The sequence below is a fragment of the Oratosquilla oratoria genome, chromosome 1 (assembly GCF_046742065.1).
Source record: "Oratosquilla oratoria isolate Oo_2021 chromosome 1, ASM4674206v1, whole genome shotgun sequence".
NCBI classification, from domain to species: domain Eukaryota; kingdom Metazoa; phylum Arthropoda; class Malacostraca; order Stomatopoda; family Squillidae; genus Oratosquilla; species Oratosquilla oratoria.
Window position 1 is genome coordinate 55,247,087 of NC_134777.1, and position 22,655 is coordinate 55,269,741.

The 22,655-nt window shown below is 41.4% G+C and overlaps 1 protein-coding gene across 1 annotated transcript in view; it reads left to right on the plus strand.

The window, feature by feature from the left end:
• Window positions 1-20,721: 20,721 nt before the first annotated feature.
• Window positions 20,722-22,655, plus strand: part of LOC143028251 (glutamate receptor ionotropic, delta-1-like) — a 118,784-nt gene continuing 116,850 nt past the window's right edge. Inside the window, exon 1 of the mRNA XM_076190070.1 lies at window positions 20,722-20,877. Coding sequence (XP_076046185.1) covers window positions 20,722-20,877 — 156 coding nt within the window. The remainder of the gene's footprint in view (window positions 20,878-22,655) is intronic.

Consider the following 22,655-nt stretch of genomic DNA (forward strand, 5'->3'; position numbering starts at 1 on the left):
GTCTATCCTAGATGTTAAAATTGACATTTTTGCTTTGTCATCAGTGGCACTTCTTCGTATTATCTCTGCGTCGACCTCAGCGAGGAAATTGTGTACAGGAATGTTCCTGCCATTGAAAAAGGGCAAAATCGTCTCGTCCTTTATAACTGTATTTAGATTTTGGGTGGTCATGTTGTGGCAACGTGTTTGCACCCTGTGACGAATTGCTGGAGTGCTGAGTGGCCATGTCCTGTGTCTTTGAATTTCGCGCAGAGTGGCTTCGTGTGATGGGTTTGTTTGTCGCGTCAGAGTTGTGTTCGGCCCCGTTCATGAATAAAATTAAAGTTGCTGGAAGGTGGCAATTACAATGGAAAAATGTCTACGTTCCCAGGTTGACGTATGGAAGGGAGGGAATGGAGGGTCGTAGTGAAGGGGTGCCGTCGGTCGAGTTTGCAGTTAAGTACACTGCTGCAAATAGTGGAGGAGGTTAGTCTCTATGTTGGTTTTTGAATGTATGAGGAAGAGAAAAAAATTATATATATATATATATATGTATATATACAGTATATATATATATATATATATATATATATGTATATATACAGTATATATATATATATATATATATATATATATATATATATATATATATATATATATATCCTAATACGGGGATTGGATGAAAATGAGACTATATATATATATATATATATATATATATATATATATATGTGTGTATGTATATATATATATAAATATATACATATATATGTATATATATATATACACATAGGTATATATATATAATATATGTATATATATACACACACACATATATATACATATATACATATATATATATATATATATATATATATATATATATATATATATATAAACTTTTTATCCCACAGTCGGAGAAAAGAAGACACTAATGTCGAACGTTCTGTATATTTCGATCACTAACTGTGACCCTCTTCAGCAGAATGAATACATAGTGGAAGGCATATGCTTATATACAAAAATGTGAGGTGAGAAAAGGAACAAGCTCAGGTTACGTGACCGATGCTCCGCAGGTCGCATGGGTTTTGTGACCTTGGAGTACATGAGGTAGCACATGGCTGACTGCTGAGGTAGTGATGCAGTCAGGTGACCACTGGCCATTTGATATATTAAAATTAGGTAAAAATGTTATTAGGGAAGACTCAATTATTTTCCTTTTGAAGCTGCATGTTGATCTATAGATTATTTCAGCATCTTCCCAATTCATGCGGTGATCTTTATTGGCAATGTGCTGAAATACCGCGGAATTTAATTGACCATATCTAACAGAATTTTTATGTTCTTTAATTCTGGTTGCCAAATCTCTTCCAGTTATACACACACACACACACACACACACACACACACACACACACACACACACACACACACACACACACACACACACACACACACACACACACACACACATATATATATATATATATATATATATTAAGAAGAGGGCTTGCATGTCTCGTCCCTCGTGGTGCAGCTGGTTGATGCAGCGAAAAGGGTCTGTCGATTTGTCTCGGTGTTGGAGGCGTCGTCGGCGACGTCGGTCTCTTGAAGGTGTGGTGGCGCGGCAGGCGTCGCGGTGGTGGAGTGCCTCTGGTGGAGATTTCCCGTCGGGGATGAAGAATACGTCTGTATGTTGACGTGGTGGAGAAGCAGGTGAGAGGGATCGGCGTAGAACTAGGGCTTCGTGCCGTGGTTGCGGGCAGTGCAGCTACGAGGGATTGCCTCGTATGCAAGACGCTTCAGCGACGATTGAAGCTGTCGTTGAATTGTTTTCTTCGGTGTGGCGTGGGTTGTGGGCGATGGGGCTAAGAGCGTCGGTGCATTTGGTTCGTAAGTGGAATCCTGGAAGATGCTTCGAAGTAATTAGTGTTGCACTGTTGCTTCGATGTCTACGGCTGTAGAGTTTGTGTCGCTTCGCTATCCCATGTGTGCCACCACATTTGAGGCAATATGCGCGTGCGGACGGTGTGCGCGTGGCTTCCGTATTTTTGGGGATTTTATCGCGCGGGGGGAGTGCTAAAGGAGGGGATAGGTTTCTAAGTGATTTGTGAATGGATAATCTATGCATCGCTCACAATTGCAGTGACTAGCTGAGCCAATGGTAGCTACAATTAGGAAAACAAATTTGAAATGAAGAATCGAAATACCTGAGTCAGTGCTATGGGCCCGAGCTTGTTTACAATTTGAATAAGGGTGCCAGTGTTTCAGGGTCATAAACCAACCTACCCCCATTTCTCCCCTCCCCCCAGACCGACCTCGCACGACGAGTAAACGGCTATGGATGACTGAGGCCTCCACGGTATCCCCCAAACCTCCTTCTCCCTCTCTCCTCCTCATCTCTGCTCTCCCCTCGTCCAAGTTTCCTTCCTCCCCCTTCTCCTTCTCCTCCCTGCTTTTTTCCTCCTTCGTATTCTTCTCTTTCCGATTTATTTTCCTAACGTTTAATCCCCCTGACATCATTGCTCATCGTGGAAAGGGCGGAGTGACGAACTTGGTGCAGAGAAAAGATATTAAATTATTTGTCTAAATACCAAATGAGGCCAAATTTGTTGCAAGTAAGCGTGTTTTTAAATGTCTCTAGATCAAGAGTTCACAATCGGTGCTTTGTATCCTGCCGTGAATAGTGTATACTCGTGAAAATTTACGACATGGCGTTAGGGATGACCGGTATTCTTTTAGCCCTGCTGGGAGCGGTCTTGCTGATCAACGTAGCTATAAGTGGTCAACCTTCATACGTTGCAGTGGGCATTCCTAGTTACCCTCCGCGGCTCCGCCCCTCTTTAACATTTTGATGAGAGACAAAATCTCAAGGATCTCTTTTAACCACCATACTCTGTGCCAGTTCCTTCTCCCGCCTGCCTCAACAAAAGAAGTCAGAAAGCGGCGTCAGGTTCGATTAGATAAACAAAGGGGAAGTTCTCATGTAACACCGAAGGGAAAAATCAGCACTTCCAAGTTTCTGGTATCCTACGCCCTCCTTCTCTATGGTGATATACATTCCTGTCCTGGCCTAGTTGCAACGAGAGTCCCAAAACACCCATGCGTAAGATGTCTAAAAGGAGTCCGCCGCAACAGTAGAGCCATCAGCTGCAACTCCTGTGGGGAGTGGGCTCATATCAAGTGTTGTGGAATTTCTCTCGAAACCTACAATGCCGCCTTAGAGAATGAAGACATTCTCCACTTCACTTGCAATAGGTGTACACTCAAAGAACTACCAGGCCCCCCTATGTCCGATGGTGAGGATGACCCTATACCTGTTAACCCCGATCGCTGTGCCCCACCCCAGTCAACTGCTTCAACAAGCGAGGCCTCCACTTCGTATACTTGAATGCTAGAAGCCTTCTACCAAAGATAGACGAGTTCCTTCTACTAGCGCGGCGCACCAGGAGAGCAGTCATCGGTGTCACCGAAACCTGGATAGACAGTACCAAGATCTGAGAATATAAGGTCTAACCACTTCCGACCGAATTTCGAGGGAGTTGGCGCAGCGGGCCCGTGAACGTCACCTGGCTGCTCAAAGTGGGGTTAGCGGGTCCTATAGCTGTCAGTTGAAGCTGGTCCGTCGTTCAAAAATGACGTTGCCTTCGCTCGCACTGCTCCACGCAATTAGTTATATTCTGACAAATATTATATAAAATATATATATAAATATATATAAAATATTATAGTTCCTGTCTATATATATGAATATATAATATATATGATATATAATATATATATATATATATATAATATATAAAATATTATAGTTCCTGTCTTCCTTGGCGTTTCACAGTTTTCTTCAGTGTATCACAAAGAGAAAATGGACTCAGCCAAATGACGTCAGAAGCTGCGCAGAAGAATTCCAACGGTCTGACCTGTATATTTAGACCTTGGACAGTACCATCTCGGACTCAGAAATTGCGATACCGGGTTATAGTGTTGTGCGTAATGATAGAAGGAGGGCTGGAGGAGGGGTATGTACTTTCATTTGCAATAATATAGCATTCAACCCTCGTACAGACCGTATGAGTAACGAGGGCCTCGAAGCTGTGTGGATAGAAATACTGTTACCTAAGTCGCATCCAATCTTATATGGGGTCTGTTACAGACCACCGAAACAGATGTCTTTCTATAGCACATTAGAAACTACCTGTTTCAATCGGGTCAATATGCATGGCCAAGAAATTACTATTCTAAGAGTGTATCCATGTGTTCACATAAAGTTATTTTTTTATGGAAAAACCAGAAATATCGATATGGAAGCACAGAAGCTTCTGGCCTCAGCCCTGATTCAGCATCACTTTGATTACGCTTGTAGCTCTTGGTACAGTAGTCTGAGAGAGAGAAAAAAAACAGTCTCGGTTACAGGTTCTATAAAACAAGGTCATTCGATTCGTGCTAAATTTAGCTCAACGTAGTCATATTGGTATATAAGAATTTAGCAAAATAGGAATGTTACCTGTAAAATATCGTCCCCAGCAGCTGAAACTAAACCGTGTTTACAATGTCGTTCATAATTCTGCTCCTTCATATGTGAGCTGTAATTTTACGTTATCTGCTGAGAACCGAAACAGAAAGAATCAAGGGTCTCTTATTGTAACTCATGCAGATTTCTTCACCAAAAACAGCTTTCACTTCACAGGTGTTCAACTATGGAACCCGCTACCTATGTCTATTAAGCAGTCAGATAGCAAGGTTACTTTCAAGAAAAAAGTGAGGGATAACTATATGTCTTAGCTATGGACCGAGAACAGCCTTGATTTTATGTACTACTAGCCTAGTAGGGGGTACCAGACTCCATGAGTAATACCAGCCAAATCTGCGTTCACTCCTTCAGAGGTTTAGCTTAGTATAACAATGTTCAAAACTGGTTTCCATTATTGTTTTGCTTGTCATAGTATGGTATATGTTTCAGTTATGGCCCGAGAACAGTTATGATCTGAGCATAGTTCAAGCTTAGTGAATCAGGGTAACAGGCAACAAGGTAATTGGACCTTTCCCTCGAGCTCCTTGTCGTTTTACTCATACGAGTACTGGTCTCCTGTACCCTAGCTCTGATGCTTCAGATTATAATGTACTACTTCCTGGTACCCAGACTACTGTGTAATTGCCCACTCTGTCCTGAGGTACAGGTAAATTTTGTAATTGATTTATATGTGACCCAAACTGCAATGTAGCATTCTCTATGACAACACGTTGATTTTGATATTGGTGGCTGCTACATTTCCCGTGGTACTTGATATTTACTCTTACCCTGGGATGGACCTTCCCTTTATTGTCCTATACTTACTGCTACAGCAGTAGAATAATGTAGTATATCACTAATGGTAATACACTGATCTGGTATTCACTTTTACTGTTTTGGTACCTTTTAGTAATATTTTGTTGTTCCTGATGCATAATGCAATATTCCTTTATTGTGATGGTGCTCAAGTCTTGGTCTCAATATCCTACGTCTTACGAACATTTTAGTAGTATTAGCAAATCTATAATAATGTTTATGTGTCATATGTGTACTGATTTGTATTATTCATGACTGTTTCTGGTCCCCTTAATCCCTACGTATGTTGTCGGTGTAATTTAGTGTAGAAAAGCAGTCTAATGAGGACCACAATGGAAATAGGCTTACATACTTTTTTGTGCTATCCTCGGCAATTGTAACTGTAATTTCAAAATGTGTGTTCTTTTCGTTATTTGTATTTCACGTATTTGATTCATTGCCAAATAAACTTATTATTATTATTATAGCAAGACACAGTACATCTACAGCAAGGCTGCTTAACTTAATCGGGGACCCTCTTCATGCGGATAATAGAAAAGACGGGGAGAAATCCCTTCAGGCTGGGGTGGGTTGCGGGGGTGTCGCCGATTAACCCATTCAACTCCGATGACAAGATGTCTTGTCATTTGGTCAAATAAAATCATAAAACACCAAATGTTTGATCAAACACCAGAACAACATGCCGTCAATCCTCGCTTCGCTCGCAGCGAAGCGAGGACTGACGTCATATTTTTCTGGTGTTTGATCAAACATTTTTGTGTTTTATGATTTTTTGTTTTATTTGACCAAATGACATCTTGTCATCGGAGTTGAATGGGTTAAGTGAAGCAGCCTTGCTATGGGTGTACTGTGTCTTGCTATTTTGCGACTGTGGAGAATATTATGACTTCCGATAAATTTCTCATCCATTTTGATACGTAATGCTGACGGTGTAAGTTTAATCTAGGTGACCCCCCCCACCAAGTTAATTCTGGGGTAGGCCTACTTTGTGTGAATTTACAAAGTTAACATTGAAACCGTAAAAGTACATACCTGTGATCGGCAGGGACTCATCAAACCCTGAAAAGTACAATGGCATCACAAAGTATCATGTATCTTTGTGATATGTAATGATTTCAGTCATTCTGTTTTGTTTGGATATTCCATTAAAACATCATATTATAACTTACCGTGGCCTTGGGGGACTTGGTGATTTTCTTCGTCCTTGTTCTGATGGTGGTGATGTGTGCATCGATTTCGAGCGTGGCTTCGGGGATAGAATGGGAAAGTGGGGAAGGATGAAGGTATGTGTTGAGGGGACACTGGTTCTCTCATAGAACACGTCCCCACACTTTGGTTGACCACACACTCTGTCACATTTACACTTCACACTATTGGGTTTATATGAGGACTGTGATTGGGGGTAAATTTCATATAACTCCCAATCACGTTCTGATTAGTTTCAAATCGTGTCCCATAGACCTTTGACTTCTCGTTGCCAAAGGTCTATGGGAGGTACAACTTCACCTTAAATGAAGTGAGAATGTTGTACGATACATATAATAGATGATCCCCATACATGGGAATTAGAGATGGGTAATACACCAAAACCAATACTCAAGATGGAGAAGTCACCAGGTGGTAAATCAAGATACCAATAGTGAAAATGATATATCGGTAACTCGACATTCCTTGAGAGGGTAGTCAACCATGATTGGCGTAACTACGGCGTCGAGTCTCTTGCATAATATTTTATATAACGTTTTCGTATATATAAACAAAAATTATAGGCTACTCTATCTAAATGGAAAAAAGTAAAGTTTCATAATTTGTTATGCATGCTTTCATATACTAAGCATTCTAGAATACATATTTCATACAGCTTGATATACTTAATTGCTGTATTTCAATATTAATCCTAATTTTACAGCTATCAGTTTGCTAAATTAACTGAGGTCGTAACCACAGATGTCTATATCAATTTGTAATAATAGCTTATTTACTCTAAAAATTGCCTGTGTCGGGATTTATTCTCGACAGCAACCCAGGGCAGTGATCGGGACACAGGGATGACCCGTCATCCACTAGTAGCTAGGATGAGAGGAATGAAAGGGTTGTGGGCGGTAGAATGGGTGGGAGAGGGTACGTGCCATTAGACTTGGCTACCTCCATTATAAGGAAGAAAAGGCCCATGGTATATAGACAGTATATAGATAGAATCAGAGCCCTTACATACCTAAGTGCCGTCCTGAGGGCAAAATTCTCAGTGACGTCCCCTCCCCCGGCCATCCCCATCATTCCTTCCCATCTATTTTAGCTGTTGGCCTGTGGAATAAACAGATTAAAGAAAATTATTCAGTGTCCCTGCTGAAGAAAGGATGAGGAAAAAATATTTCATATTTTGTTTATTCTAACACAAAATTCGTCGATTACGGTAAAATATTCAGGGTTTCTTTGACCTTTTATTATTATCATTATTTTGTCAGCCTTGTGAGCGGCTAATTAAGGCTAGAGTTGACGCCCCCTAAAAGTGCCGCCCACGGGCATATCATCCCCCCTCCCATGTGAGGACCTTGGATAGAACATTATGCTATATTCTTGGTATATTTGGATGTAGAACATATGTATCAATTAGGTTGTTGTTGTCGTCGTTCCATAGATTGTCTAGGAGAGCAGACCCATCTCACGGCTGAAACGGGAGTTCCCCACAAATATTTTATAGAGTGTATATTGAGTTGTTGGCATGCATGGTTGTGTACAATACAGTATTCCATCACAACGACGGGTTTAGACATCTTAATTTACACTCTCTAGAAAGACGCAGAGTGAGGGGTGATCCAATAGAGATGTTCAAGTGGGTCAAGGTGTGTCCGTTAGGTTGGACTACATAATGGGCTGGCAGGGGAACTCATACCCTTTTCGGGATTTCTAGGTTTATTACAAGAATAATCTTTACAAGCGTAGGGTATAATCTCCCAAAATAAGAATGCCTCCCCTACCAAGTCTAAGGGAGATTGTCTCCCCTAGTCTCCTCTCTGGAGACGCAATTGACCGTTTATAAATGGTAATATACCTATCTAAGCATGCCAGGTGTCGGTTGCCACATAGGAAATGCATTTGTGATAATAATATATATGATTTAGTTGCATTGTAATAGGTTTAGTATTATTATTTGTGGCTAGACATGATGAACGTATGGGACTTACGATAATGTAGCTTGGTAGGTATAAGGAAAGGTTAATGTGTAACCGTCACTAACCATCAACCACGCACGTGATACACAAGCAACATGGTACTCGTCTTTGGCAAGACCTCCAATATTGCAACGTCACCGATTTCCAAATCTCAAACAAACACCTGATAAAACGCTACATAAGACAAACAACGACCCCGCAACATAAGATGTCTAATTTATATATATATATATATATATATATATATATATATATATATATATATATATATATATATGTGCCATTTTGTATGCCAAACCCCACTGTCACGAGGAAATGTAACCGTCACTAATCATCACCAACCACACACGTGATCCACACACATGCAACATGGCACTCGTCTTTGGCAAAACCTCCAATATTGTAACCTCACCGATTTCCAAATCTTAAACACCTGACTAAACGCTACGTAAGACAAACAACGCCCCCGCAACACAAGATGCCTAATGTCACCAGACAGACCCATTGAACCCTTTCTCATACCTACCCCAATTACATTACCGTAACTTAATATATATACACCATATCTAGCCATACCCACCAACCATACAACTAACCCCTATATAACGGAACTAACACCCATAACTATATTTAATGAGTAACACATCTCACACACGGCAACCCACAAACCCCTTTATTACGAACGGCTGTGCCAAGAGATGGGACTGGCCAAGATCGAGAGAATACAAGGTCTGCTCGCGCGCATGTTGTGACGTCATCTGAAGGGGAGCCCACAGAGAAAATGGTGAAAACGTAAGTGAAAAATGTTAGGTAAAAGAGAAAACGTACAGGCACCACAGAGTTTCTGGGAGACTTACCTATTTCATGTTCTGCAACCGTTAAAATGGGGGTTTCATTTTGGAAAAATGTTCTTGTGGTTTATCTTTGACATATCTAATAAAGAAACAGACGATGCAGTTAAAACTGGTGATTGACGTAAACGCCATCTAGTGAGAGAGCCGCACAGTAAAATGTATGTGGACGATGCGGCTCTCCGTGCGCTTTCCCGTCTTTCCTATATAGTCTTTGGGCCAAGCACTTCTAGTGACGTCAATGCGCAAACGACCTAAATACTGGATAGCTGTTGAGTAGACCTTGTATTCTCTCGATCTTGGGACTGGCCAGGTCACATACCTGGTAAGAGGCATTGCCGAGGTCAAGGCCCGGCACTAGGTCACGTATCTGGTACTAGAGACTGCCCAGGTCAAATACCTGACAGGAGGCATTGCCTAGGCCAAGGACCTAGTTGTACAATATATTCGTACCCGAATAAAACAAAAGAAAATCCAGCAGAGACTTTACCTCACCCGCTAAATCATCATTACATGTAGTAAAACACATTTGTTTTGTTACAAATGAACTGTCTGGTGAAATTAGGTACTTGCGTCAGTAATTTTCGTTGGTCGATGGTGTGATGTAGCGTTGCATTGCCTGAGTCAGATGTTTTATGATTAGGTAGTGTGTAGTCAGCAAGATTGAAGGTATTGCCAAAGGCTTGTGTTTGACGGGTGCCTTCTTGTATGTATGTGTATCACGTGTCAGGCATGTAACATATTGTAATGGTTAGTAATGGTATATGGATACAATAGTCTCTAACAAGGGTGGTACAGACAAGGTCACTATATAAATACAATAGGGTAGGACTCGCAGTAATGGCTTTAGATTGGGCCAATTTAGATTTAAGAAGGAAACGGACAAGAAGTGGTTTACTAATAGAGTGGCTAACGAATGAAATAGACTTAGTAGCCATGTAGTGGACACTGAAACTACCGGTTGTTTTAAGAAAAGGTTAGATAACTTCATGAGTGGGGATGATAGGTGGTAATGGACGTGGAGCTGCCTAGTGTAGGCCTTATGGTCTCTTGCAGTCTCCTTCATTCTTATGTTTTGTACAGTTTGATATCCTGTCCATGAAATGCTTTGTCTTCACTTGCTCCATCCTTATTTTCCTTTGTTTAGTTCTTGTGCCATTTCCATCCATTCTCATAACATATCCAAGCCAGCTCCAGTAGGCTACCATCTCCCAATACCAAATTATTTTAATCCCGTTTCTTCTCAAAACCTGTCCTTCTTCCAATCAACCAGCCATTCTGAGCCTCCTGCTAAACCCAGGCCTACCAACCTCTTCCATGAGTCACACGACTGGGCCAATCTCTGCCACATCACTCCTGCAAACACTCTCTCTCTCCCTCCCCCTCTCTCTCTCTTTCTCTTACTCTCTCTCCCTCCCCCTCCCCCCTCTCTTTCCTCCCTCTTTCTCTCTCTCTCTGTCCCTCTCTCTCTCTCTCTCTCTCTCTCTCTCTCTCTCTCTCTCTCTCTCTCTCTCTCTCTCTCTCTCTCTCTCTCTCTCTCTCTCTCTCTCTCTCTCTCTCTCTCTCTCTCTCTCTCTCTCTCTCTCTCTCTCTCTCTCTCTCTCTCTCTCTCTCTCTCTCTCTCTCTCTCTCTCTTCGTCTTCCAGTGCACGGGCCAGCCCACACGTATGCATTATCAGAGTAAAATATATCCAAAGTTACCAGACGGAATTATAGACAATCTATCTGTATGTCGTAGTGATATACTCGCATGGAATATAAAAATTTACACTTTTTCTCTGGTTGCCTCTGTAAAGTCGTCGACGTAGCAAATGATAGCCACTATGAAACTTTATTGACAACTCAAGATTTATTGTTCAGAAGTACTTAGGGTTATGCACAGCCATGGAGTCTTGGTACTAGTAGAAACTGCAAAGCATTACAAAGTAGTATTACAAAGGAGGAGCATGCCGACAGGAGACCTTTTGGTCCATAACTGGGTCGGATGCGAAAAAATTATAATAATGATAAATTAATGAATAAATAGAAATGATAATATAAATAACAATAAAAGTAATAAATAAATAGATAAGTAAAGTTAAATAATAAACAAACAGGTAAATAGTAAATAACAATAAATGGACAGATAGATAATAATAAATAATAATCAAATGATAACAAAAAATAAACAAATAATATCAAACAAATGGCAGGCATTACAGCATCTTGCTTAGGTGTTTATCTAAACGAATCTTAAAGCTACGAGCTGAACTGCATTGCACTGCCTCTGCAGGAAGTTTATTCCATTCATTAACTACACGGTTGGTGAAGTTGTTTCTACACACTTCCAAATTAAATATATTTCCTGACAGTTTGAGACCATTATTTCTTGTCGGATTTCTCATTCAGTGTGAAAATTTTGTTACTTTTGATGTTGCCAATTCCCTTTAGAATCATAAAGACCCGTATCAAGTCACCTCTGAATCTATTTTTTTTTAAGTGAAAATAGATTCATATGTTTTAGTCTGTTTTCGTATGATTCATCTTTTATATTTGGAATAAGTTTTGTGGCTTGCCGTTGTACTCGTTCCAATCTGTCAGTGTCTTTAATGAGATTCGGTGACCATACGGAAACAGTATATTCCAAATATGGATGAACTATCTATGTATCTATGGATGAACTATCTATGTATCTATGTATCTCGTATATATCAAGGGCTCCCCCCCTTATAATGGAGGTAGCATTTCAAAATGCAAATACCTATTCCCACTCATTCCATCCCCATCGATCACCCTTTCCTCCCTCTTGTCTTAGCTACTCACGGATGACGGGTAATCCCTGCATCCCGCCCACTGCCCTAAGTCAGGAGCAATGAATGAAGACACAGCAAGGTCGCTTCACTTAATCGGCAACCACCCTCTCTCCATCCCCTCCTGCAGAAGAGAGAGAGAGAGAGAGAGAGAGAGAGAGAGAGAGAGAGAGAGAGAGAGAGAGAGAGAGAGAGAGAGAGAGAGAAGACAGGGAGAAATCTCTTCGTCATCTTATTCACCATAGTCAACAGGGAGCCTACTTGGTCGAAATGTCGTGGGTATCAAAAATACAACACAAAATACAACACAACGGGAAGGCTCCTCCTAACTTCCCTCCTCTTCTAACACAAGTTCTCAGAGACTACATGGCATTAAATCCGAGGAAAAAATCGTATTGTCATTATTCAACGAAATTAGAAGAAGAAAATAGAAAGAAAATGATAGGTCATCGTGTGGCGATGTTGGAACTACCATGCAAATTTGCCAGGCGGTATAATTTAGTACCGAAATCATAGGTTGTAAACATTACCTCAATGACCTGGCAACGTGTGAGCCAATGAGGAATGGCAACCACGGACAGAAAGAATCTTGATTCGATATAATTTTAGCCAGGCGTAAAAACGGTTGAACGTTGGTTATTCGTGCTTAGTAGATTATTAAAGCTTTATTAATTATTCAATCAGTCAGGACGTGACATTGAGGTAGTGACGTAACAGTGACATTGCAGTTGGAATTAAATTTACGTGTTAGCCATTCAAATATTCAAAAATATATGGATTATGAATACATATATGACGTTGACGCACACATACCCACACACATATACACCAAAGCTCTCATCTGGGAGGGTTATATCACACGATCGAGGAATGTTGCCTGTAATTAATCCAAGACCATGGTGAATCACATACGCAAAAATGAATTGATAGATGAATAAATAGATAAATAAATAAACATATAAATAAATGAATAAATAATTCATTAATAAATTGATGATTAATTCAATAAAAAATATAAACAATGAAATTAATGAATAAATGGATAAATACATAAATAGATAAATGAATATATGAATAAATAGATACATAAATAAGTAAATAAATTACTTTAAAACAGAAACAAAAATAGATACTCAATATCATAGGAGTCATAATAATAAAATAATGATAATTTACTTACTTGGTTTACTTGGTGGAGTTCCGAGGGCAGTCCTCACAGCCATAGTGGTCTACCGCTGCTGCCAGTCCTGCTGTCCCTCCTCGCAAGAGCCAGTTGGTCTGGTATTGTGTTTGAAGAAAACCTACTGATGGCGGTGTAGCCTGGCACTGGGAGCTCATCTGGCAACTTCCGTAGAAAGCTGTCCAGTGCATGCTTGAAGCTGTCCACCGAGCATTTGGTTTTCTCTCTCACCTCTTTTGGGAGGGGATTGAAGATTTTTGGACCCTCGTGACCTTGGCTGGATGCCAGTAGGGTCTTTAGTCTTCCCGGGGCTCTTGGTGGGAGAGTTTGTCTCTCACACTTACGCCCATGCCTTACACTTTGGTACGGCTTGATTGTTGAGGGCGTGGGGTCCGGGACAAGGCCTTCTAGGATTTTCCATGTATAAATGGCCCTATATCTTTCTCTTCTCCTTTGTTGGGAGTAGAGACCCAGTGCTCCCAGGCGATCCCAATAATTGAGATCTTTCATCCCTTTGATGTGCCTGGTGTAGTTCCTTTAGACAGCTTCAAGCTTCTGGGTGTCTCCGCGCTTGTGTGGCGACCAGAGTTGGCTACAGTAGTCCAGGATTGGTCGGATAAGCGCCTTCCAGAGGGTAAGCATTACTTGTACCTCTCTTGAGGAGAAAGTCCTTAGTACCCAGCTGGCCACCCCTCTTGCTCTTTTCACTGACTGCGTGATGTGGTGTTGGAAAGTGGCGTCATCACTTAGGTGGATGCTCAGGCATTTTACATGGGTTTTGGGTGTGATTTTTATACCTCTTTCCGTGTGCAGTTCAGTGTTGTCTATGATGCCTTGGTTTGTGCCATATCTCAAGACCTCAAACTTCTCTTCGTTGAATTGCATGTTGCTGTCATTGGCCCATGCATACACTGTGTTGAGATCTTCTTGTAGATCGTGCACGTCCCTCCTTTCCCGCACTGCACGGCTGATGTAGGTATCATCGGCAAAAGACAGGAGGGTTGAGTCCACACTCCTGTTTATGTCATTCATATGAATAAGGAACAGGAGGGGGCCGAGGACAGAGCCTTGTGGTACTCCGCATATTACCTTGGTATCACTGGACTTCACACCATCGACTGCGACTGTTTGTGTACGGTCTGTCAGGAAGTTGTGAAGCCACACTCCTAGCTTCCCTGAGATTCCTAGATCTCTTGCCATGTGAAGGAGGACACCGTGATCCACCTTGTCGAAGGCTTTTGCGAAGTCTAGAAATACTACGTCAACTTTCTTCCCTTATGACAGGTTCCGTAGTAGCCAGTTGTAGTGTGCCAGTAGGTTTCAGAGGCAGGGCCGACCTTTTCTGAAACCATGGTGATTCTCTTTGATGAGGTTTTTCACTTCAAGGTGTGTGAACAGTTTGTCCCTTAAAGCATTTCTCGATGACCTTGATAATGTGGGACGTGAGGGCAACTTAAGATTATGATAACATCATTTGTAGTAGTAATAATAATCATAATAGTAATGATGATGATGATAATGATGATGATAATAAAAGCAATAATAATAATGATAATAATAATAATAATAATAATAATAATAATAATAATAATAATAATGATAATGATAATGATAATGATAATAATAATAATAATAATAATGATAATGTAATAATAATTATAATAGTAATGATGATGATGATGATGATAATGATAATAATAATAATAATAATAATAATAATGATAATAATAATAATAATAATAATAATAATAATGATAATAATGATAATAATGATAATAATGATAATAATGATAATAATAATAACAATAATGATGATAATGACAATAATAATAGTAACAATAATAATGATATTAATAATATTAATAATAATGATAATAATGATAATGATAATGATAATAATAATAATAATAATGATAATTATAATAATAATATCAATAATAATGATAATAATAATAATATTAATAATAATGATAATAATAATAATAATAATAATAATAATAATAATAATAATAATAATAATAATAATAATAATAATAATAATAATAATGATAATAATGATAATAATAATAATAATAATAATAATAATAATAATAATAGTAATAATGATAAAATGATAAAATGATAAAATGATAATTATGATAATAATAATAATAATAATGATAATAATAATATTAATAATAATAATAATGATTATAATGATAATAATGATAATAATAATAATAATAATAATAGTAACAATAATAATAATAATAATAGTAATAATAATAATAATAATAATAATAATAATAATAATAATAATAATAATGATAATAATAATAATAATGATTAAATTATAATTATAATTATAATTATAATAATAACAATAATAACAAACAATAACAATAATAACAATAATAACAATAATAACAATAATAATAATAATAAAAATAATGATAATAATAATAATAATAATAATAATAATAATAATAACAACAATAATAATACCTATACTAAATGCTTTCTTCCCCCTTACATGGGAGTTAGCCAAAAAAAAAAAAAAAAAAAAAAAAAAAAGGCATTGAAACCACTTACACCCACTTTATCCCCTAAATACTCTACTCCCGTCTACCCTCTTCCCTCCCTCTTATCTTGGCACCTCCTGGATGACGGGTCATCCCTGCATCCTTTCCACTGTCCTGGGTCAGAGGCAGTTTCGCAAGACACAGCACATCCACAGCAAGGCCGCTTCATTAATTCGGCGACCCCCCTCCCCTCTCCGTCCCTCATGCAGAAAAGGAGAGGACGGGGGGAATCCCTTCGGGCTGCCTCAATTTATTTCTCATTCATACTTCCTCACCCCCCATCCACCACCCACTCCTCATGCATCACAGCATCATCTATACACAACCCTTCTCTATTCACCCCTGTCTTCTGTCCTCTCCCATCCTTCCTCAACAGACATTCCCCTCTTTACCAATGCCCCTTTTACCCCATCCATCCATCTCATCCTAAGTCGACCCCTCATGTTCACTCCTTCCACCTCTGCCTTCCACACCTCTTTTACTAATCTTTCTTCACTCATTCTTTCCATGTGTCCAAACCATCCCAATATTCTTTCATCAACCCTATCTCCCAACTCCCTTTCCACCCCTGTTCTCCTCCTCACCTCCTCATTTCTCACTCTATCCAGTCTAGTAACCCCTATCATACTTCTCAGGCATTTCATCTCAAACACATTCAAACTCCTTCTCTCTTCCTCTCTTATGTTCCATGTTTCTGCCCCGTACAGTGCTGTGAGCACAATCACTCCTTCATACAATCTCCTTTTAGCATCCATTCCCAAATTTTTATTTCTCATTACACTTTTTAGTCCCCCAAGGCATTTACTAGCTTCTCTCAATCTATATTCTACCTCCACCACCACTCCTCCCTTTCCTGCCACATTCGCATCCAAGTATCTAAAACTATCCACTTCCTCCAGTCTCCCTTAATACTCACCTCCAGTCTGCTGCCACTCTCTCCCCTTGTATATCTCATCACCTTACTATTATCCACATTTATCTTCAATTTCCGTCTTTCGCACACCTTCCCAAACTCTGTCACTAACTTCCTCAATCCCTCCTCTGATCCTGCTACAAGCGCAGTGTCGTCAGCAAACAACAACTGGCTTATCTCCCAGTTTTCTCCATTTTCTTTAACCATCTCCAACCCCTGACCCACTACCCTTGCATTCACCTCTCGCACCACCCCATCCATGTATAGATTGAATAGCCAGGGCGACATAACACATCCCTGACGAAGTCCCACCTTTACCTCAAACCAATCACTCTCTCCATTTCTAATCCTAACACAAGATGTACGACTCTCGTAAAAACTCTTGACTGCTCTTAACAGCTTTCCTCCTATCCCATATATCTGCAAACCTTCCACAGTGCCTTCCTGTCAACCCTGTCATAAGCCTTTTCCAAATCCATAAAAGCCCAAAATACATCCTTACCTTTTCCTAAAACTTTCTCACATATCTGTCTTACCACAAAAATCTGATCTACACAACCCCTACCCGTTCTATAACCACACTGTTCCTCACCAATCACTCCCTCTGTTCCTCTCCTAATACTCTTAATCAAGACCCTCCCATAAGGCTTTCCAGCTACACTTAACAAGCTGATCTCTCTGTGTCAGGGGGGTACAATTAATGGTTTACGCACTCGGTATTATTGAGAATTCGGGCGAGAGAGAAAGAAACACCAAGGTAACACTAACACGTGTTTTTATTGGATATAACACAGAGCACTATCCTATCTACTTCTCAAACACATATATAATAAATATCACCAGCGTGATGTCTACAAGACTACAAGACTACAAGTCTACATGTATACTACACCACTCCTCGCACTGCGGGCGCGAGGATCTCCTCGAGCGTAGTCTCCTTCTTCCGGACGAGTCCCCTTGTTGTCCTGGTGGACGGGCGCACGTCTCCTCCTTGTGTCCTGGTCCGACGAGTCCCCTTGTTGTCCTGGTGGACGGGCGCACGTCTCCTCCTGGTCTCCTGCTCCTCGTGGTCTCCTTCTGTCCCGGTGCCCTCCCTCCGTGGAACTGGGAGGGGGGGGGGTCCGCCCTCAACGGCAGACGGCCGTAAAGTCTGTCTCCTCCTTCTGTCCTGGTGCCCTCCCTCCGTGGAACTGGGAGGGGAGGGGGGGGGGTCCGCCCTCAACGGCAGACGGCCGTAAGGTGTGTGTGCTATCCCTCTCTGTCCTTCCCTCTTATACATCCGGGAGGGTGAGGGAGAGTGGGTGGTGGCGATCTGCGCATGCGCGTAACGACGGTAGTGACCCCGTAGTGACCAGTTGGCAGGCCTGAAAGCCAAGCATGACCTCACGCCACATTCCTCGGCAGGTCAGGTGCACTGGCTCACCAGCACCAAGCTTCGTCTCGGGCCGAATCACGTGGCGGGGGGGTGACCAAACGTCCGCGCCGACAGTCCTCCAAGTCTCGTCACGTGACCCACGTGACACTCTGAAACTATTACACTCACACTTGTTCTCTTTTCCCTTGTAAAGTGGAACAATACAGGCACTCCTCCAGTCCCCCGGCACTCTACCCTCTCTTAAACAAACATTAAGTAACCTCACCAGCCAGTCCACCATCACTGTACCTCCTTTTTTTTTTTTTTTTTTTTTTTTTTTTTTTTTTTAAGACATTCTGCATGACATCCATCCAACCCAGGTGCCTTACCTGCTCTCATAATCTTAACAGCTGCCTTCACTCCATCTTTCCTTATTTCTCCTCCATTTTCCTCACTCATCACGGTCATTTTCTTTGTGCTACCCACTGCAACTACCTTTCTCTCCCTATCCTCCTTCACATTTAGCAACTCCCTACTCTACCCTCCTTCCTCTCACTGCCTTCTCTTCGATTATTATCTCTCTATCTGCACCTTTTACCTTTTCTTCTCTACTTGCTTCGCCTCCTCTTCCTCTCTTAATTTCTTTCCAAAACACTTTTTTTTATTACTTTCAAAATTTTCTGTTATATTCTTCCCCCTTTTCACATTTGCTCTCCTCTTTGCCTCCTTTATCTTATGATTTACTTCTCTTCTCTTTACTTTGTACCTCTCATATGATTCCCTCGTCCTAATTTGTAACCAATCTATGAAAGCCTGCTTCTTCTCTTCTACAACCTTCTTTGTTTCCTCATCCCACCACTCACTACCCTTCCTTCTTTTTCTTCCAATCCTCCTTGTTCCACACACCATCTTTACACACCTTATGATTCCCTCCATAAACCATCCTCATTCCTCCTCCACTCCTAGTTTTACTCTATCCTTCACTCCCTCCCACTCCTCTTTCAGCTTCTTATACTCCTCCTTTTCTTTCTCATTTAAGCAGTTCACTCTAAGTACCTCCCTACCTTCTGCCCTTTTCCTCTTTCTCCACCTATTCTCAACTCTCAACTTACCTTCCACCAAAAAAAAAAAAGATCTGATATTCCCCCACTCTCTCCCCTTATAACATGTACATCCTTAACTCTTCCTACTATACTCCTGGTTACCACTATATAGTCCATTAACGCTCTATCTACCACCTGGACAATAATAATAATAATAATAATAATAATAATAATAATAATAATAATAATAATAATAATAATAATAATAATAATAATAATAATAATAATAATAATAATAATAATAATAATAATAATAATAATAATAATAATAATAATAATAATAATGATAATAATAATAATAATAATAATAGTAATAATAATAATAAGCCCGCTTGCCAATGTCAACGAAGAGGTCAGGCTTGTGCCAGACCGGCAACAGCCAAGGAAAAAAGTCTCCGCCGCCGCGACCGGCCGGCGAAGATTGATGGGCGCTGTTGTGAGAACTGGAGCGAAGAGCGGCATCTGACCTTTGCTGAGTCGGCGGCACATGAGTCACACGGGTGGCCCTACAAGAGATTCCCTTGGAGGCCTCGGGGGTCAAATTTCGTGGGACGGTGAGGTGAAGGATGAGGACCGAGGAGTGAGAACTAGAGGTAAGGGCAACTTCTTAACACGGCCCCAAGGAAGTAGAGGCTGGAAGTGAAGTCGTTTGGAGCCTCGACGAAAAATCGTCAAGGGAGTTGTCCTCACGACGGGGCCGGAACTTGATGGTGGAGGTAGAGTTGGCCATCAGACTGCAGGGGTAGCAGCAGACGGCGGTCCGCTCACCACAAGGTAGCGAGCCTTGGGGCGTTCGGCTACTCCCGGGGGACCGGAGTTGTCCTGTACGTTGTGGATGACGTCGAAGAGGTTGGTGCATCTCGGGAGGCTGCTCAGGGGATCTCGTACCTGGAACGCGTCCTGGGATCACGTCGTACGGTGGCATTGGAGCGTGGTTGCAACATCTCCCTGAAAAGATAGACACTTGAGAATGGTCGTGGTTAGTGGGTGGGGCGTTAGGCCACCCAGGGCGTCGTGGACTTGACAGTCGAGGTTGCTAGTCATTAGCTTTACCGGAGTCGAGGTGCGGGACCTTGTGATCTCCGTTGAGCGTGTGGGTGGGTCAAGGTGGGGACGCTCACAACTCTAGTTTGCTAAATGATCTAGTGGAGGTGGCGATAGGTCACGAATATACCTGTGGTAGGCAAGAGTGTAGGCAGTAGAACTGGCAGTCGGCAGACGTAGCAAGCAGTGACGGCAGTCGAGCTGGTAGGCAGCGATTGCAGACGATCTGGCAGACAAGTGGCAGCAGTCGGCGGCAGTCAATCTGGCAGACAAGTGGCTGCAGTCGATCTGGCAGACAAGTGGTAGCAGTCGATCTGGGAGAAAAATGGAGGCAATCGAGCTGGCAGTCGAGCGGCGGTAGATACCTGTGATAGGCGAGAGTTAGGCAGTCGCAATGGCAGTCGGCAGACGTGGCAGGCAGCGACGGCATTCGAGCTGGTGAGCAGCGATGGCAGACGATCTAGCAGATCAAGTGGCGGCAGTCGAGCTGGCAACAGTCGAGCGGCAGATAGCAATGGCAGACGATCTGGCAGATCAAATGGCGGCAGTCGAGCGTCAAGCAGCGGTGGCAGACGATCTGGCAGATCAAGTCGAGCTGGCAGCAGTCTAGCGGCGGCTGTCGATCTGGTGGTAGTTGAGCGGCTGGCAGACGGCAGGCCTAGGGATCGGGGACCCCAAACGTAGGGCAGCTAAATGTTAGGCTGTTAGTCTTGCCCCACGTTGGGCGGCAAATGTTAGGCTGGTAGTCTTGCCCCACGCCGGGTAGTCAAATGTTGAGCTGGTTTGAAGGCAAACTTTAATGGAGAGCATATTTGTTTATTTAGAGATGAATCGTGGGCGCCAAATAATGATAGCTTAACGGAAGAGGAAGCGAAAAGGGGAAGATGGGCAGAGTATTCTAGAGAGCTGTTGAATGTGGAAGAGGATGGGGAGGGATTGGTGGTAGCAGTAGGAGGCGCCAAGAAAATGGCTTGATGGAAATAACTATAGTGGATCTAGTCTATCTCAGCTGCTAAGGAATCTTATTTATTTAGAGTTAGCATTTTATTAAGAACATGTTGGGAAGTCACTCACCAGACGAACAATTCAAACAATATTACTAGTTAATTTTTTGTTTCGTCTAGGAGGCAAAAAGGAGAGCAGATGTAAAATGGGAAAGGAGTATAATGTTTTTAGAAGGAAATCAAGAGGAAGGGGAGGTGAGTCAAATAGAGAAGAAAAGGTAAAAGTCGCAGATGGACAGATCCTAACGGAAGAAGAAGCGAAAAGGGGAAGATGGGCAGAGTATTCTAGAGAGCTGTTGAATGTGGAAGAGGATAGGGAGGGATTGGTGGTAGCAGTAGGAGGCGCCAAGAAAATGACGGTGATGGGAGAGGAAAACGAAGAAGAAATAGAGAAGATGAGGTGCAAGTAGCTCTGAAAATAGTGAGAAAAGATAAGGCTCCTAGGTTAAATGGGTGCCATTCAGTGTTTGAAGAAGGGAGGTACAGCAATGGTGGGCTGGCTAGTAAGGACGTTTAATGTGTGTCTAAAGGAGGGTAGGGTGCAACAGGACTGGAGGAGTGCCTATGTAGTTTCGCTTCAAAATGGAAAAGAGGACAAATGTGAGTGTAGTAGTTTCAGAGGGATTAGTTTGTTGAATGTAATTGGGAAGGCTTATAGGAGGGTTTTTGATTGATAAGAGTAGGAAAGGAATAGAGGGAATAATTGGTGAGGAACAGTGTAAGTTTAGGAAAAGAGGGTTTGCATTCATCATATTTTTGTGATAAGGCATATATGTAAGAAATATTTAGGAAAAGGCAAGGGTGGTTTTTGGGCCTTTATGGATTTGGAAATTTTTTATTTCAGGGTAGACAAGGAGTCACTGTGGGAGGTATTACAGATATATTGGATAAGGGAAAAGCTGTTATGGGCAGTTAAGAGTTTTACGAGAGTAGAAGAGCCTGTTAGATTAGGAAATGGAGACAGTGAGTGGTTTGAGAGTGGTTTGAGGTAAAGGTGGGACTGCGTCAGGGATGTGTCATGTCGCCATGGCTGTTCAATGTGTACATGGATGGAGTAATGGGCAAGGGACTGGAGATGGTTAAAGAAAATGGAGAAAAGTGGGAGATAAGCCAGTTATTGTTGGCTGACGACACTGTGCTTGTGGCAGGATCAGAGGAGGGCTTAAGGGAGTTAGTGACGGAGTTTGGAAAGGTATGCGATAGGAGAAAGTTGAAGATAAATGTGGGTAAAAGCAAGGTGATGAGATTTACAAGGGTAGAGGATGGACGTGAGTTGGAAGTAAGTCTAAAATAAGAGAGGCTTGAGGAAGTGGATAGCTTTAAATATTTGGGGTTGCATGTGACAGGAAAGAGACCAGTGGAGGTTTAAGTAAATTGC